The sequence below is a fragment of the Anopheles ziemanni genome, chromosome 3 (assembly GCF_943734765.1).
Source record: "Anopheles ziemanni chromosome 3, idAnoZiCoDA_A2_x.2, whole genome shotgun sequence".
Taxonomy (NCBI): Eukaryota; Metazoa; Arthropoda; class Insecta; order Diptera; family Culicidae; genus Anopheles; species Anopheles ziemanni.
Genome location: NC_080706.1, coordinates 45,715,854 through 45,734,128, shown reverse-complemented (window position 1 = coordinate 45,734,128; position 18,275 = coordinate 45,715,854). Strand labels below are relative to the sequence as shown.

General features: G+C 42.1%; 2 protein-coding genes across 2 annotated transcripts; one reads left to right on the top strand and one right to left on the bottom strand.

The window, feature by feature from the left end:
• Positions 1–778: 778 nt before the first annotated feature.
• Positions 779–7,911, bottom strand: LOC131284867 (hematopoietically-expressed homeobox protein HHEX homolog). The gene is made up of 3 exons (XM_058313726.1): positions 7,419–7,911; positions 1,224–1,423; positions 779–1,138 (listed from the first exon to the last, which is right to left on the bottom strand). The coding sequence occupies exons 1-3, from the start codon at positions 7,909–7,911 to the stop codon at positions 779–781; spliced, it is 1,053 nt and encodes a 350-aa protein (XP_058169709.1).
• A 7,757-nt stretch (positions 7,912–15,668) lies between these two features.
• LOC131288635 (doublesex- and mab-3-related transcription factor dmd-4) lies at positions 15,669–17,684 on the top strand. The gene is made up of 4 exons (XM_058317786.1): positions 15,669–15,935; positions 16,930–17,176; positions 17,243–17,454; positions 17,523–17,684. Exons 1-4 carry the CDS (start codon positions 15,669–15,671, stop codon positions 17,682–17,684), a joined length of 888 nt encoding a protein of 295 aa, XP_058173769.1.
• Positions 17,685–18,275: the final 591 nt, after the last annotated feature.

The window sequence follows — 18,275 nt, the reverse complement described above, 5'->3', positions numbered from 1 at the left end:
ATGACAATCAACACTGGTGCGCAGTCTATTGTGATTGTATATAGACCCACTTCTTGCGCTAAAAGGCGAATGTTTTACGCGAACACGTGCGCGCCAGCACATGTGGGAAACGATTGTTGTGAAATGAGAAACGGTCATCAAACACCTCCAACCAGACCGTGCGCTTATCAACGAAGTCGCTAAAGACCAACCGCGGACCGCTGTGAATCATTATCCATTTACACGAAAATCAAACCATTAGTCCAGCGTTATCGCGACCCCCGACTCCGGCGAATCGTCGAATCGAGGCCCCAGTTTGATTAGGCGGCTGATACCGAATGACATTCGCCAACCAATAAGTGGTGATTTATTAAACAAGCGTTGGTGGGTTTGGAGGTGGGAGTGGGGGGCGATGACGTTTAGTGCGGCCAATTATCGATCAAAGGTCGCAAGTGTATTTAGACCGGGGGGCCGGCGACTTCGAGACATCGTGGATCCCCCTTTTGGGAGGTGTGCATGGCGTTGTATTGGGGAAGGTATCCTCAGTTTCCTGGAATTAATTTCTGATCTCATTAATTTCCTGACTAATTGTTAAATTTATTTTTTCTATTTATTCCGATTTTATTACACCTTCAAACTAAAAGCTAACAAAATTATTAAAAAAATCAAAATTATTACATTAATAAAACATTTCGAGTGTCTTAGCCTATATTTGAGGTATTAGTTGACCGACGACATAACACTTAACTAACACAAAGGTCCAAGTATTCATACAGCAGCAGCCTTGCTCTACTTTGTACTACACAACATTTATAGGCGACGTCGGTTCCCCGTCCACGTCGTTCTCCTGTTCCTCGCTCGAGCCATCATCCGGTTCCGAATAGTTGTCCGAGCTCTTGCAATCATAATCCACCGAAGACCGGCGCGTGGAGTGATTGGACGACCGAGCAAATTGTCCACCCTCGGGGATTTCGTCGTCGTAGCCATCGGAGGAATATTTGTGTGCCCGACCGGACCCAGTGGTACCACATCCACCGACCTCGGTTGGAGCTTTGGCCGGATCCCCATGGCTGTGCGGTGAACCGAGCCCCTCCGATGACTGGCAGCCATTGTTTGCCCGACGCCACTTGGCGCGTCGATTTTGGAACCATGTTTTCACCTGGAGGTGCACAAAAAAAAAAAAGACTTTCAGCATCCTTTTATCATGAAAGTAGTAAGATAAGGATTAATGTGATGCTCTGTACCTGTCGATCGCTGAGCTTCAGCTGGATCGCCAGATTCCGCCGATCTTCCGGTGAGAGATACTTGTGGTTGGAGAACCGCTTCTCCAAGCTTTGCGTCTGCTGTGGCGTGAACCGGACCTGGCCACCCTTGCGTTTCGAACCGCAACCGGGAAGTAGGTAGCTGTACGGATGGGGGTAGAACGGCCAAACACGAGGGGAAGCTGTGGAAGATGGGATCAAATGCACATCGTCAACTATCGAGGAATGGGGAGGATAATATTAAAAACAATACAAAGCCTACTTCGACGCCAAAAGTTTTTGATAGCAGAATATCCCTCAACAATAACAGAGAGATTTTCGTAGAATCCTAAAGAAAATTCGCTTCGTTTAATTCCCAAAGGGGCAGCAAGACAATTGGAACAAATATAGCACCATTTCCTGTGCCGAATTCGTAACGAACCAGAGAAGGACTCGCTGGCCGTTGGCGAGCTCTTCACGGGTTTGAATGTTTATCTTTTCTATCAACCTCTGCAATGATCCTGAGGATGGGTGGAATTGATTTAATTTGTATCAATTATTCCGGGAAAGAACTCTATTGGGCAAGAACTCGCAACGCAGCGCCGTAGGCGCCCGGAACTGTGGAAGCAACTTCAACACGTCAAACACGCCATACACACAAGCTCACGATGCGGTTGGCCATCGATCGACTCCTTCCGCCTGCAGTTCCGGACGCTTGTTTGCTTTGTCGACCGATACGTTCGACGATAAACAGCCGGCCAAGAAGATTAACCCACACACGGGAGCCGGCTCGGTTGGCGGGAGAGCTGCGGGTCGGGGCCTGTTTGCCCGGTGGCAACAAAATCACTGTTCATTTAGGGTGCAATTTTCGCTAATCGAGTGAAACGATAAAGCCAAACAGGTCGCAGTGCCGCGGGCCCATCAACATAGCGATACTGTGTATTTTTATCTCGTCCATGCGGAAACGTCCGCTCGAAACCGTGAGGACACAGTGTCACAGCATACCGAGCGGGTGGGAAAAAGGTAGGAATACACAGTTCGGTTTCGGCCTATGACACGGCCGTTATCTATGGCTTTGAGGTGTTTGAGCCACATGACAGCGGCCGTGATTACCCAAAGTGATGGTGAAACAACTTATTACCTTAACGTATGAGAAATTGGCTGCAAATCCATTGCTCTTTAGAAAAACACTGAAATACTAAATTCCGTGGGAGAATCCAACTTTTTCTTGAAATTAATTGACATGCTAAGCAAATTTTGCATTTTTTGCAAATAAAAAAAAAATAAATAAATAATTAAATTAGTTTTCTTTATTGCAACATAAGTTTTCAAAATTACCACAAAATCTGGTGCTTTAAGGAATTTGAGGAACCATTAGAGACATGTTCGCCTTTGTAAATTAAACTTTTATTTGGGTGTCCGTTTCTAATGATTCATTTGAAAAGTCCAACGTATATCCCGTAGATACTCTAAGATTTATTTACACCGTGGACCGACAATCGAGGGCTTGAAATGAATTAGCAAACTTAGTGCAGCAGCAGTGAGTTACCACTCTAATAAATGTGGCCGTTTTCATAAAAACTTATCAATGCACACAAATGTTAGAGGTAGAATACAAATTAACGAATAATGAAAGGTCGAAAGGGGACTTTTCGATAACTCCAAATTCTTCTTGAACTTGTACTTTCCCACGTGATACCATTATACGTTCAACAAATCCGTCGTGGCTGTGCCATGTTTTTGCAGCCCGTGTACTGTGCAAATCTCCGTATTGGCGTAATCCAGCTGTGATTTTGGCAGGCCTTACACACTACATGCACATTATTTTTATCACACCTTTCGATGGCTGATACCGATGAAGGTGAGCGAATGTCAAATTGATAATCGTTTGTCAATCAAACAGTGATTACGCGGTATCGTCGCATCGGTCACTTCACACGCGTGCTGGTGAACCCACGGACGATGATGTATGTGCGATGTGATCGAATGCCGCTAGCGTCTCCCGGGATGATTAAGGCAACCGAAAACGTCTGACAACGCCATGATAAGCACATACAGCCCGGTTCGCGGGTGTCGGTCGGCTCGGGGACGCAAAGTTTGCTCAAAGAGGCAACCCTTAATCCCCGATAGCGGAAGGATGGAGTCAGCACTGGCACTGGCACTAGGTGATAGATAAACTACGAGCCTTTTACTTTACCTCTCGGAACGGTGGCGTTTTCCAGCCATTACAATGGTGGTATTAGAGAATGTTGGTTAAAAAAATAAAATAACATCATATATCCACACTCAATTGGGTAACCTTCACCAACACCTTTTTGGGTACTATGTTTGCCAGCCAGAACACCTCCGGCTCCGATCTATGACGGGTATATAGATTTTTTGGGGTGAAACAATTAAGTGCGTAACAAAATTCGGTCGGTCTGTGATTGGAAATCCGACGCCTGTCTGCCGTATACCGCCCAGACTTTATCAGTGATTTTTGGGTAAGAGTTGCTCATCATTCAGCGGGCCGAATTGTTGAGCTGGTCGATCGATGATGACACGATAAATTCTTCCACCCAAGAGTGTACTTCAACCCGAACGGTTTTTTTTACTCAACCTATTCCATATAGGGAAACGCGTATAGTAGGACCCCGTGTGTGATCTATGATAAGATGAACGACACTTAATCCCGCGAGTTCGATTGGCGGCTCCAGTGTGCCGAGTTCACCCTCTCACGCACAACGGGATACATCGGGAAAATGAGTCTTGTACCGTTTTATTACAGCAGTGTCTCAAAGGCTTTCGAACGATTGGGGCGATGCAGTGTCGCGCTTATTTGAGGTTGGGATTTAGCTCTGGCGCCATCAACCTTTATTTAATTTACCATCAAACCCCTTCTGCGCGTTGAAGATCGATTTCGAGTCGGTCGGCGCAAAAGAGATAGAAAAAAGAATAGTTGACCGTCAGTGGCGTCAGTGGCAGCAGACAGGGCTCTGTTTGCATATGCGTTTGCTTACACTGTTGTAATACAACCATCAGCGATCCTCCGGATCCCTGCCTCTTCGTGAGCTACTGAACTCGTGCGTGTATCAATATACGGACCCGAAACCCCGAACTAAGATTGTCCCCGATCGGGTAATCTTTTTATGGTTCACCAAATGTTTAATGATGCTTAGTCGAACTTCGTATCGAGCCCATGGCACTAAGGACGGCCGGTTGTCCTATGCAATCGACAAACAGCATAATACTGGCGGCGCCAGTCTGATCAGGTGAATAGGGTCTGACAAGGCAAACCCCACACAACACATATGCATGTAAATCGAATATCAACTTGAAATAATCGTACTTCTATGCAATATGATTGAATCGTAAATGATGCTAAAATAATGCCTATACGTACAAAAGTGGAGGCGCTAACCGTACATTGTTCAAAATGTATACGTTTAGTCGTATATTTTCTAAGTCGGCAACATATACGACTTACGATCTACATCAGCCGTACATTGTTCGTATATCTATACGTATGCATAAAGAAAATCGTATTACATTCTTAATCGGCATCATATGCAACAAAGAATATACATTGCTCGTACATTGTCTATGCATACTGCGATTCCGATTCGAAATATACTAATATGAGATTCAATTTATTCAACTTAATACGACTTCGTGTTGTGTGGGACAGCATTGAACCGCTTGTATGCAGATGATGCGATCGGGCTAGACTCGCTAGGATATTTCTATGTATGATATCTTGTTAATTCGACGAGAAAATCTATTGATCGTCCAATTATCCAAAGTTATAATTCACGCCACTTTATGCGCTATGACTTTTTCAATAAGCTAAAAAATCAAAATGCATACTTTTTCTTATATAAAAGTATTTATTGTTGACAACAAGGAGACGATGGAAGGGAAACTAATTGTGTTAGAATGCGATCAACTCATTTAAATTAGTTTATAAAGTTCATGTTAGCGACATTTTTGTAGATCTTATTATTTTGGTAAAAAGTTAAAAAAATCCCTTCATTCTGCTCAATTTGCCTAGATGATTGCTTATGACATATTTTTTAAATACTTATTTGTGTTTTATTTTAAAGCAACTGTAACAATGTTAGGTTATTTCGTATAAAAATATGGTGTAATTACTTCCTGATTTGAGATTATTATACTCTTTAATTTTTTTATGTGTGTAAATTAACCTTTACACTAGTTTCTTCAGACTGTCCCTCAACCGTTGTAGGGTCAATTTAATATGACAAGTTAAAATCTAAAAATTAACAATTAACCACCAGTTTCAACCAATGGCAAGAAGAATATTTGTTTTTGTTTAATACTTCACAATTTGCTGTTGCTGTATTAACAATTAACAAAGAGCAAGACGTACAAGAATTCCTGCAGTCTATAGGAGAAAACATATGGAGTTTCCCGGATTGTTGGGACTTCCATCACGCCGTCCAACGGAAGCGGGCAACCTCTCCTTGCTGTCACAAATCAAGTGTCCGCCATTGAATGCTTGATCCGCCTCCCGGAACCGAGCTTCCCCGGGTCGCTCTCTTCTCAAACGGTAGCCCGGCCATCCGTTATCACCAACATCGTCACCGTGCAAATAACAACAACAACCCATATATTGCGTCCCCATGATCACCCGAGAACCGGAGGCAGCCGCGATAGCGCCGTAAATCAATTGGCAGCTCGATTAGTCGGCGGAACGGGTACGGTTGCATTAATAAATCTTGCAGGTGAAAGATTACTCGTTCGATTCCTCGTTGGCGGCACCTTTCATCTCCGGGGGCCGAGTACAAAGTTAATTCGGCTCCGATTGCCCCATTCGCGCGTCGGCGCTTCCTCCCGGTGCAAAGCGGTGGTTCCCGTGGCCCGAGGGATTAGGCACCAGCGGTCGCTGCGCCGCTCCGAGCACGGAACTTTGATAGGCATTCATATTCCCAGGATGTCTTTCGGGAGCGCAGCGGAGCCTTTGCCCCATTTGCCCCAACTCCTGGCTTGCATGGCCCTTTTACGCCTGTTTTGGACACGAATCTCGTGCCGAGAACACATTTGCTCACGCCGATAAGAGGGCATAAGGGGCATTATCGAATCGCTTTGATCGTTGCTTTTACGACAGGCTTTTCGCCCTTTATTTAGGTCCCCGAACGCCTGCTAGAAAGCTCATTGAGCTGATTTGGCAAAATAAGTGTGTGTTGTGCTTTTTTTCTTCGCTTTCCGTAGGGTTTTAATCGATACACCGCAATTTCTAAATTTAATCACCTCACGTTTGCGAAATACTTGCGAACGACGAATCATCATCCTTTGCGGAATGCTGAATCATTCGCCGGGGGCTGTTAATACCGCTTGCCAATTGAAGCACAGTAGGCGGTTTTGCGGGGTACTTTCGATTCCAATTGTTATTTTTCTACGTCGAATTCAACTATACCTGTTGTTTCTCATGGCTTTAGAATTACATCACCGTTACAAACCATCGTCTTTAAGCCGATAGATTTTATCACTAACAGCTCATCTAAATTAACATACGGAATTGAAGCTCAGTGCTCAGTGCTCAGTGCTCAAAACTATACGTCACTTTACGTACTTGCCAAAAATTTAAATAAAATCTTCCATACATATGAGCTGAAGAGTTGTTCTGACAGAGCCAAAGACATGTAGGAGTTTAACTTAATTCAACAAAACTGTTAAAAATCAGTCTCTTGATTTTTATCGCGGGATCAATATGATACGTTTCAACAAAGTTTTGGCCCGGGGTTAAAAAGGGTTCATCACGCCGCGAAATGCTGTATAACAATTTGTTTTTCAAAAATTGATAAAAAAAAGGAAAATTTCTCTGGTTCTGGATAATGTTTTTCTAGTAAAATTAATGCTATAACAAACACGTACAAGCTCAATCATTATCATTTTCTTTTACGGAAGGAACCGGTTGTGGGCGAAATTCGAGCACAAACCGACGGGAATATGCCATTCTGATCATGGACCAATTTCTGAGAGGCGTATGGGAAAAGATATCGCAAGCATATTAAAATTTCATGAAAAGTACGAATCTGCCATTTATTGAGGTTTTTTCCCTAACAGAAAACTTTTAGCGATGTAAAATTGTGTTCAAGTCCATCCGGAAAACTTTAATTTTTTACGATGATTTATTATTGTTTTCCGATACCTGCTTTAAGAAAACAACGGATACAACACATTATAAGCGCATCCTACCTTTGTGCAACACGGACGCATAGTGCTCGAGATAGGCGGCATTAAGGGGGCTAAACGTCGGAACACCGAACTGTAGCGGAATCGGGATGACGTTCTTGGAAAAGTCCAGCAATCCGGGATACATGGCAGTCGGTTTTTTCGGCGACTCCGCACGTGGTGTGCCGTGTGTGGAAGATTGAGGTGGGGGTCCGGTGAGCCCCAGGGGGCTGTGTTGGGCCATGCTGGGTGAGGGCGACGAGTGACTGCGTGGCCCTACCGGACTAAGGTCGGCCGGTACGGTTTGACCCGCCAGCGATCCATAGTTGGTGGTTCCGATGTTAACCGACGAACTCCCGCCTGGCTCCGGAAGTCCTGGATGCGCTGGGCTGGCGGGACTGTTTGGGGACGCATGCCGCATTCCGTGCTGGTACAGCCGGTTCTGCTCCACACGCTGATGGTGCAGGATATCGTCGATACGGAAGGAAGATTTTCGCTTCGATGATCCCATTTTCATTTTCTCTTGCCGGGTTTGCAACTAGACTTGGTCTTATTATATCCTCGTATATGCACTACCTAGTATTCACTACCAATCATTAGAACACTTTCGCTGAGTTGCCTTATTCAGATCCTTATTGCACTATCCTATTATACACCCCAGTCGCACTTCTAGACACTAGCACACTTCTCATAGGGGATATCGGCGGAAAGCACACAGAAACTCAATCAAATCAACAACGATATGCAACTGATACACCATGCACCGGCAAGTATAGAAGTTCGAGCTTCGTTCGCGGCAGCCCAACTTGTGACTAACGCGCTTTATCAATCCGGCCCATTATATGTACATTAAATACGGTTTATTAGAATTCGATTTCGAATTTCGATTTCTGATTGATAACGCTGCGCTAGTGGTGGGGCGGCTCATGTGGTTGATAAAACCAACCGATTTTAGCCGCATAGCCCCGAAAATGCAAAAGAGAGATGGCAACGGGTCGAGTGACCAGGATGGATGGACATACCGACACCCCTCGGAACGTTCCAAATGGATAGGACCGCTCGTTTCAAGGTATCTGCCTTTTTTTCGGTGTTACCCTTTTTTCCTGGAAACATTCTCTTTCTTTTGAATGATCATGGTGAGTTAGGTGTTTTTTTTTCTTGGGGGAGAATGTGCCTTAGCAGTTACCATTTCCATGTTCCAGGAGGCGGTAAATCGGAAAAGTCACCCCTCGTATCCTAGTTTTTTTGGGGATGGGAAAGGTTAGAGCTGCCAAAAAGCAATCTGAACGTGTTGTAATCAGTTCCTATCGTTTGACAACTAGCGATCGCCATTTCGATCACAAAACGCAAATGACAAAATTTCCTAATTCTGATTTTGCTATGATTGAGAATGTTCTTAAACTTTTTTTTAATTGTGTATTATTTAGAAATTTGTGTACTCAAAAATACATAATCAGGTTTTTATGCTGGTCACAAAAGCCATTGTTAAAATATAACTTTTACAAACAACAAAAATTTTAAATCATTGTGTTATTTTCAAAACGTAATAAAATCTTCTTCAAAATAAAATCTTCTCAATAGTATCGTTATACGATGCGATTCCCCGAATAGCTGGCGCAGATTCCGATGCAACCTCAGAACACACGTGTTTGATAGACGTATTGATCTTGCAGTCGGTGTCCGATCGCGATTCCAGATGTTATGAGAACACAACAATGTTGATCAAGAAAATTGTTTCGTTGCTTGCTCGGGTATGTTTACTTAGCAAACGAGACGGACGAAGCCGCCAAGGAGCTGCCTGCGCGTCGGTAGTACACCTTTCCGTTACTTTTTCTGTCTTCGGACCTTTTGGACGCTCGAGACGAAAGATTGAAAATGATAACGCAACGCTCAGACGCCGGCGGTTTAATTTAAACATCGTGTTCGGCGGAATTACGCGCGAGATTGTGCAGTCGAATGCTTTGTTGTTCGATTTAGTAACGGAATAAACAAATAATGTAGAATTATCATTCGGTTGTTTTCTTTTCCGAGCGATGGTAAACAACAATCCGAACGGAGATGACGGCTTGAGGTTTGTGGCCCGGAAAAGGAAAATTTGTTACCGGCGAGCTGTCGATACAGAACTGGCAAAAGTTGCGCCATTTGAGATCGAGCCAAATCTGGTTGGAAGTTATGCGCAAAGAAGTAATTTTATAATAAAGATATTTAACATATTATGTTATAAATATTATGTTACAAATGTTTGAGATGTTTCGTAAAACTTGATGATGAATTTATACTTACTGTTTTAAATTTTATTATTACTTTAATATTCATACTTTTCTGACATGTCACTACTTTTACAAAGACTTTCTTTATTAGTTGGCATATTTGAGAGAACTTTTAGCAAACATTTTAAAACTTATATAAGTAAATTATAATTATATGGCATAAATAGGGTATTTTAATTCATGATTTGCAGGAGTCGTCTATGAACCACAACACACGGACACGTTATCCTACTGTAATGTATAAGAAAATCTGTTAACCTGAACCATGGAATGTTTTGAACCAACTTCTCAATACTGGTAGCCATAAAAAGTAAGTAAATTTTACAAAATACAAATATCACGATTGGTAATACTCCAAACTTCAAAACATATTAATCAATCCATACTTAACGACATTGAATATACATGTCGTTCAATGTCATTCGTTTGGATCGATTACTTACCCACTTGATCGAAAATAGAACACAAAAATTGATTACATTTTCACTGATGGTATTTGTTACTTTCTTGAGAAATAAAATTTTACCCCGAAGGCTCAACTGCTGATGCAATTGATCTTACTTGTTGCTCCTGGAGTGATCGCCATTCCCAAGATTACCGTCGATCACCCGTCGGTTCGTCGAAGAGATCTCAACCGCGTGCAGCGCGGATCATCGTCCAGCACGCCACTCACGCACGAATATATACTCCTTGTGCAAACAGAATGTGACACAAAATCAATTAGCTGAAGATAAATAAATAAATACGCAACCAGCATCCCTAGAAGGCCCCAAGCGGGCCCTCCGGAGTAGCGGACCTTACCAATTCCACGATGGAACGGCTTCGGCTGCCCAAGGAAACCGCCCATTGGGAATGTCAGAAGGGAGGACAACACCCTGCTGCAAGCTCGATATGGATGTTTTCATTTCGAATGGGTTTCCCCGATCGTGGTTGGAGGTTTTGGGAATGGTTTTTCGTCGCGTGAATGCTTTGCTTCACATTTTTTGTCGTTGCATGCCTTCCCCAGCTCTGTCACACTTTCCAGATGGTTCGGCTCTCGGGACGACAAGGACCGTTGCTGGCCGAGGGAGGGTGTAATACCGTTTCGGATGTTGTTTTATGTTGCGGGTGAAAAGGAAAATAAATAGATCTGTACGAGAGACGTGACCCGACGGTAGTGAGACGCTTCGAATCGAACGGGTTGGAAATAGAACCATTGGTAAATTTTTATGGCAAGAAATATGAATTCCTTCGCTTTACTGTCAACGTTTGTAATCGCGTGCTACCGAGGGCTACAAATCGGCTATGGTTACAAGTTTGGGAGATTTTACAACTGTGTCCTGTGGTTTGCCAAAATATCCTAGAATGAAAATTCGTCGAATGTATCATAGTGATGAAATGTTTTTTTTTGTCATTTATATGTTGTTTGTTTTTGAGTTTGAGGCCGCTTTCCATTTCTTTAATCTGATTTCTTTTTAAAATATTACATTTTAAAACTCTTCGAAAACGAAGAAAAATCGTTCATCCTTCTCTAGCTGCCATACACAAAAATAAAAAAATAAAATTCCTAAGGAGGACATCTTAAAAGCAAAAATTTAGCATTCAAATGAGTTTGCCTCCGATATTGTATCGAAGGATTGCTGGTGACGAAATACACGATGACTTGTGCTCCAATGAATCGATTCGTTGCTAATCCGTACTCTACCCTAACTTGTTTGAATTTACTTTCAAATGCTACCAAATGTTGGGGGATCTAGGGAGGAGAAAGCGGATTAGAAACAGAAAGCCAAACACGCACGCAGCAAACAGATCGCGCCAGCGAGTGTGTTCCATGGCGCGGCAAGTTCGACAGCTACTCGTGTCAGTCAGGTTTTGGGGGTAAACATTTTTATTCCGTCAGTTCAGTTTAAGGTCGAAAAAATATCCATTAGCCGTTACTGGAAACCGCAGTGTCAATAGGCTGTGTCGTAATCGATACCGTTAATAGAATAATCATAGCCGAAAATCCGTGCCCAGGCCAGTGTAGTGTGTTGACACAGGGTACTGCCGACACGACCATCACCAACACCATCAGCAGCAGTAGCACGTTTGGCTGACTGGTGGATTATCGGCCGTTTACGAAAGATAGAAGATAATTCATAGCGGCTTATAATTTGGAACCGCCCGTCCTTGATTGAGCAACGAGTAGCAAGGAGATGAACGAGGATTGTTTGATAGATATCATCGTGATTGAGTTTGAATTTCCGAATCGAATCATGTATGCTACTTTTCTGTTGCTTGCGAACCACGATTACGATACCAACGAGAAAACACAAACCAGTAAAGAAAAAGAAGAGAAAAGAAACGGAATGGAAGGTGATGTCTATAGTTCAACATGCTCAGTGTCACAATCCAAGGGAAATACTTATACGCACGACCCGAAAAAAGATCAACTACCAAAACGGTAACATAAGGATCAAATAGTTCCGACACTTGAAAAAGTTCCGCCACATTGGAGACCACACAGAAGGACAAACGTTCTGGTACAACGGAACTAAACTATCAACTTTTTCTTTGCATTTTCTATTATCCCTTTCTGTCGCTCTTGAAGCTTAATGCTATCCATTCCATTATTCTCGGCTGGTGCGAGGGTGTATATCGGCGATGGTGAAGGCAAACAAATATCGTCGTTGTTTTCCCAGGTTGTTCGCTGGATCGAATTACGGTCAACATCTGCGTATCCCGTCGTGGGTCGAAGTGATATCCTCTCGCCAAGGGAAGGTTATCGAACGGCCGTTTGACATGGGAGGAAAGGAAAACCTGTCACAGCGCGGGAAGAAACTAAAAACATATCCATATATTCCCCGGTAATTGCTGGCAAGAAGTAACCATAATGCGCATACCGTATCTTTGTGGGTAGCAAGAGAATTAAGGTTATCTATTCTACTTGCATCCGCGTGCTTGATAGGAAACACGCTGTTGGAAAACGACACTCCACCATCGAAGCACAATGGCCGCCGTATCACAGCTGCAGCCAATCCGAGCGCTCGGGAACGCCCCTTTTTCAAATGATGTTGATATCTCTGCTAAATGGCTTGTATATGGCAAAATAGTTACGTTTTTAATATTCTTTTATGACCCTCTTTGTTTCCCAGACCCTCTTTGAATCCTTCTAGCTCCAATTGAAAATAGGATTTTTCACAACCTGCGATTTGTCTCGTTCAAGGTCATCAAACCGGTAATCGAGCACACAGTTTTGAAGTACATCTTCGAAACGGAAGAGTGGAATAAAGATCCGGCTACTTCGGTAGACTTCATAAAGTCTAATTAAATTTCGATAGCGGCTAACTTGCAAGGTGTTGGATTTTGAGATTAAAGGTTTAATTGTCTTAACTCGGGGTATTTTAGATTGCAAAGAAAAGTACAGACAAGACAAGACGTACCAAGTGTGTCTTGATAGATAACGAAGCGGAGTGTGCTATATCTATTATTTTACGTAGGGCTAACCAATATGACATCATGACATACAACTCAGTCTTCACTAAGCCGGTTTCTATTAAGAGATTCAAATAACGCTGACATATGCAAAATTGACTTTCGATTGACCCTTCATAAAGGACATCTTCTTTCAAAGTGCTCAATTTTGGCATAACCCTACGATCATTTTCTTTTTTATAAATATAACCTGTTGTTTCTAATCGGGAAACACAACACTCATTCTAGGTAACCTAGGAATTTAAATTTGTTAAAATATTTATATGTTGTTTATTGTTCAATGTCATTCAGTTAATGGCTATCACCAGCGTGGAATGTGTTTATTGATTGGTAAGCCATCGGAATTAAATTTGCTATCTACCGTAGAATAATGGCGTAGGGCCCACCATAAACGAAACTAGGTGCTGGTGGCCAGTCGAATGTGTGTTGAACATGAAGGGCTTATATCGACGATAAACCTTCGTTTGCCTAGCGGACCTAGATACGGTAAAACTGGCCGGGTCGAACTAGGCTGTGCTAAAAAAAAAATAACAACCACTCAAAAAGAAGACATCCAAGCAAAGGCCGGCAGGAGCGATAGATAGGACACCATCAGTGGCCGAACGAACAAATAGAGACTCGCCCCGATAACACCCATTCCCGGCGCGGATTAGTGGACCGGATTTGGGGTGTATATTTGACAATACTCGTGTACTCAATCAATACTTGTGCAGTTGCCTTCCCGTTCTATCCACTTCCCCTCCTCACAGTCCCTCCGTCACCGGTGGAGCGATGATTAGTTCCCCCTTCCACGCAGGCCTTATCCAAGGCTAGGTGGCACCGTTTGACGTAGTAGCACCGTACAAGCTGTTGCCGGAATCGGGCTCTCGTTTGGGTATCTATTTATATTGTAAAATATCTTATCGAAAGCCGCCCTGTCCGCGTATCTGCCCATCCCGAGGTTCTCGTTTGCGTGAAGTGTCCGTTTCGCTGCGCCCGGTATAATCCGGCACAATCCGATCCCTCCCTTCTTTGCCGCGCCGATGTCCGACCCAATGGAAAACTGTTAATCAGGCGCATTAGCGCAATCGCCGGGGAGCAGTATGTGCGTTCGGTGCGGTGATTTCTCGAGCAAAACGGTGAAATCAAACGTGATTCGGCAGTCTGGGGGTTTGATGGGTAGATATCCACTTTTTTAATCCATCGGTTGGTAGGATATTACACGCCATTGTTTGTGAACAGGCCGAGAGAGCACCGATAAGGACGGGGGTCTGCTATCGGGCGCATTGTGGTATTTGTTTGTTGTATCTTTTTTATAATTATTGTTTTTCAATCAATGATTACTTTGTTATATTGATTTATAACATTAAAGGTAAAAATAATCATGTTGATTAATAATTATTAAATTCAATTTACAAGAAGACTTTCCACGTTAACCGCCACTTCCAATTAATTTTGTAAATTATTAATGCTGCAGATTTGCTATCGTAATATCTGCAAATTAATGATAGACTTCTATTATCATTTCCATTTTTCTTTCATCGAATGATGAACTTCTCATTTTTATATTTGTATTTATTTGCCGCATCAAATATCCTTAACTCCATCCAAAAATACCGTCGCATCTAAAATAATACAACTTGTTTCATTTTATTTTCTAGTTGTTTCACTAAAGCATCCTCGTGGAGTAAAGCGTTTGATTTTTGGTTTTTTGTATACACATGATATCTGCAAATTAATAATAGACTTCTATTATCATTTACATTTTTCTTTCATCGAATGATGAACTTCTCATTTTTATATTTGTATTTATTTGCCGCATCAAATATCCTTAACTCCATGCAAAAATACCGTCGCATCTAAAATAGTACAACTTGTTTTATTTTATTTTCTAGTTGTTTCACTAAAGCCTCCTCCTGGGGTAAAGCGTTTGATTTTTGGTTTTTTGTATACACATGAAATGCGTTACATTAGTCTAGTATAAACAGTTCATCTGTGCTTGTGAGCACTATAATGTATCATTTAAATTGACTACTTCCAAACCAAAGGGACCAATTGAAAGCAATCCGTGATGTTGAAGTGTTAATATGATCATGAAGAAAGCGGTCTTTTTCTTCCCTCTGTTGTTATCCACTTCTCGATTATTTTATGTATGAAATAGCGACAGGGAAAAGCGATGTATCCGGTTAAGTATATAATAAGCTGGTTATGTTCAACGGAATGGCTGTATCCAACGCTGGCGAGTCTCTCGGTAGGTTGTTTATTTACCGGTATCAGTGCCAGTGTTTCCTTGCGCCATGTAACATATCGTCTTCTCTGTAGCATCATCTGCTATTTCGGGGGCGGAGTGAGATGAGTTCGGGCTGCTTCGCGATGTCAGGGAGATGCATGATTTCAGATCGGTATCTCTGCTTCAGTTGCGTTTCCGTTCCCGTGCGGTAAAGTTGGAAGCTGCTAGCTCTCTGTGTGGCTGTGTGCATCTGAGGCGTTATTGCTGGATGGGACTGAAGCAGTCATCACGAATTGGTGATCTCTAGCTGCATCTTCTGGAAGCAATCAGTCGGTTAAGGATATGAGTAGTGGAACGGGTGGTGGAAGAGCCAGTAATAGTAGGGCTTGTGGTGGCTCCTCGAGTACGGCAAGTGGATCTGTGGGTGGTGTTAGTGGTGGTAGTGGTGGTGGTGGTGGATCCAATTTCCGGGTGCCAAAGTGTGCCCGCTGCCGAAACCACGGAGTCATATCGGGACTGCGTGGTCACAAGAAGCTGTGCACGTACCGGAACTGTCGGTGCGCCAAGTGTGAGCTTATACTTTCCCGCCAGAAGATTATGGCGGCTCAGGTAGGTCGGAGCAGGGAATGGAAACCGTTACGTTAGATTGCAACTAAGTTCCAGTGAATGATGCTAATGCGAAATGTTCAATTGGTTGCATTTTTTTTTATTTTATTTTGATGAAATTTAAAGAGTGGTTCTAACGTCATAGAATAGAAATAGGATTCTAGCCTTCGCTAAAACATGCATTATTACTCCAACACAACATTTTAACATATGATTTTTGAGATGCTAAACTAAATTCAAGATTCCATCGAATCATTTATTAGAACACTTATTACTATTAGACATTACAAAAAATAAGGCGATAAAATTAAACAAAACGCAACACCGAAATCAGAACTAAAAAATGGATTTTATGGAACAAAATAGTTGTAAATAATGAAGATTGTATGAACTATATACAATATCCGTAATACCTTCTTTTTTAGTATAAGTCCACGATTACTCTAGCGAGTGTTGCTACAAAAAAAAATAATCTAACTAACCAGATACGCATGTAGAAAAAATTACAGAAGAACGGAAATTCCAAAAAGGTTCAGCATCTCGAAAAAAATATTGTAATCAAATCAATATTCTGGAAGTGGGATGAATGAAGATAAAATAATGCAAAAAAAAAGCACAAGATCTAGAAAAAATGATAATTGCACAACGAAATGTTTGCAGCAACATAAATAGATGCATGCGAAAACGAAAAAATCACGGTGAAGTAAATGTAAAACTATGGCACTTTCTAAAAGTCGCTTCACATTGGTTGGATACGAATGTAAAATTTATTCCGAAAAAGGGTACTACAGTTTTAAACTTATTCGTTTGAATGCATGGATGGAAATAATACTTTTGCGTTTTATAATCTAGTTTTTATTTCGTGTTACTCATAGAATTTCTAGCATATAATCAGAACAGTGGCTACCAAATAATTTGCCCATAACACATAAATCAGCAAAAAACAGAAGCTAATTTGAGATGAAAACAATTCCTTTATTCATTCATTCTCGCGCAGGTTGCCCTCAAAAGACAACAGGCAGTCGAAGATGCGATTGCATTGCGCTTGGCCTCCACCGAAACAGGAACACAGCTGGAGGCACTACCTCCGGGCAAAATTTACGGCATGACCGTCACAGAACCGTGTCCCTCCCCATCGCCAACGTCGTCCACGGCATCGGTTGATGTCACTTCATCGACTTCCTCGGACGGGGCTGCCGGATTCGATTTGACCGAGGATAGCTTGCGTTTGAACAAGCCAAAAGGTAATTTAGTCGAATACGCCGAGGTAAAATCAATGCATTTTTCCCATTCAATTTTCCTTCCTTCAGAAGTCACAAGTATAGCGGTCTCCCAAAATGCATTGGATATGTTGGCAAAACTGTTTCCCCATCGAAAACGATCCGTGCTTGAGCTTATCCTAAAGCGCTGCGATTCTGATCTTCTGAGGGCGATCGAGCAGTGCAGTCAAACGCAGAACACCAGCGCCTTCAAGCCACCAACAATGAATCCACCGTCTACTCCCACCACCAGCACCCAAATGGTAGTTCTTAATTTAATAAACTTATCTTTAAACCCGGATTGAGTACAAGTGGTTCTATTTCCCTGCAGGTACAACCACCGGTTACCCCGAACACATATTCCCCGTTCATCGCGTATCCAAAGTGGTTGCTGCCTATGTCTATACCGGTCTCATTTAGTCACATTGCGCCGAATCTAGCGCCACGCTGTACCCTGCCCAACTGCGTCATGTGTGTTCACCATCCGTTGTAATGTTATCCGTTGTTATGCTTATGATAAATGTAACTAATCAATTGGTGCAATTAATTTGGAAATAAAAAAAACCAAAGATACGAGAAAATTTGCCTTAGTTAAAAACAAAAATGTGGAACGTGTGATTCTTACAAATTTTGTTCCCATCTTCTCCTGTTTATATTCAAAAAAAATGAACCTACTTACCAGTCAAGCGTTTTCTTTTTTAGGAGTGACAAAAATTGATTGCGCTTCTCAAAATACGATGAAAAATTAGGTGAAAACTATCTAGTTTTAAAATAAAATAAAATTACTTTTAAATCGCTACCGTTTTTTTTAAATAAACGCTTCACCCATCAGCTAGTAAATCAAAAATAACTCTTGACAGACATACAGTAGATATCCGACATACGCGGTACTCGACATACGCGGATTCGGAGATACGCGGTTTTCAAAATTTGACAGTAGATTGGGTTTATAACAACGATGTAAATTCCTGAGATGTACAACCACACTAATAAGTATGTAAATTACAATTTGCATAACTTACGATTTTACGAAGCGTTTATTTCGTTTATTGCAATTTATTTTAATCGAACACGTATGCATTGC

Coding starts and splice junctions, on each gene's coding strand:
- LOC131284867 (XM_058313726.1), bottom strand. CDS start 7,911: ATGAAAATGGGATCATCGAAGCGAAAATCTTCCTTCCGTATCGACGAT. Junction 1,424..7,418: donor TGCGTCCGTGTTGCACAAAG/GTAGGATGCGCT, acceptor CATCTTCCACAG/CTTCCCCTCGTGTTTGGCCG. Junction 1,139..1,223: donor TGAAGCTCAGCGATCGACAG/GTACAGAGCATC, acceptor GTGCACCTCCAG/GTGAAAACATGGTTCCAAAA.
- LOC131288635 (XM_058317786.1), top strand. CDS start 15,669: ATGAGTAGTGGAACGGGTGGTGGAAGAGCCAGTAATAGTAGGGCTTGT. Junction 15,936..16,929: donor AGAAGATTATGGCGGCTCAG/GTAGGTCGGAGC, acceptor ATTCTCGCGCAG/GTTGCCCTCAAAAGACAACA. Junction 17,177..17,242: donor GCGTTTGAACAAGCCAAAAG/GTAATTTAGTCG, acceptor TCCTTCCTTCAG/AAGTCACAAGTATAGCGGTC.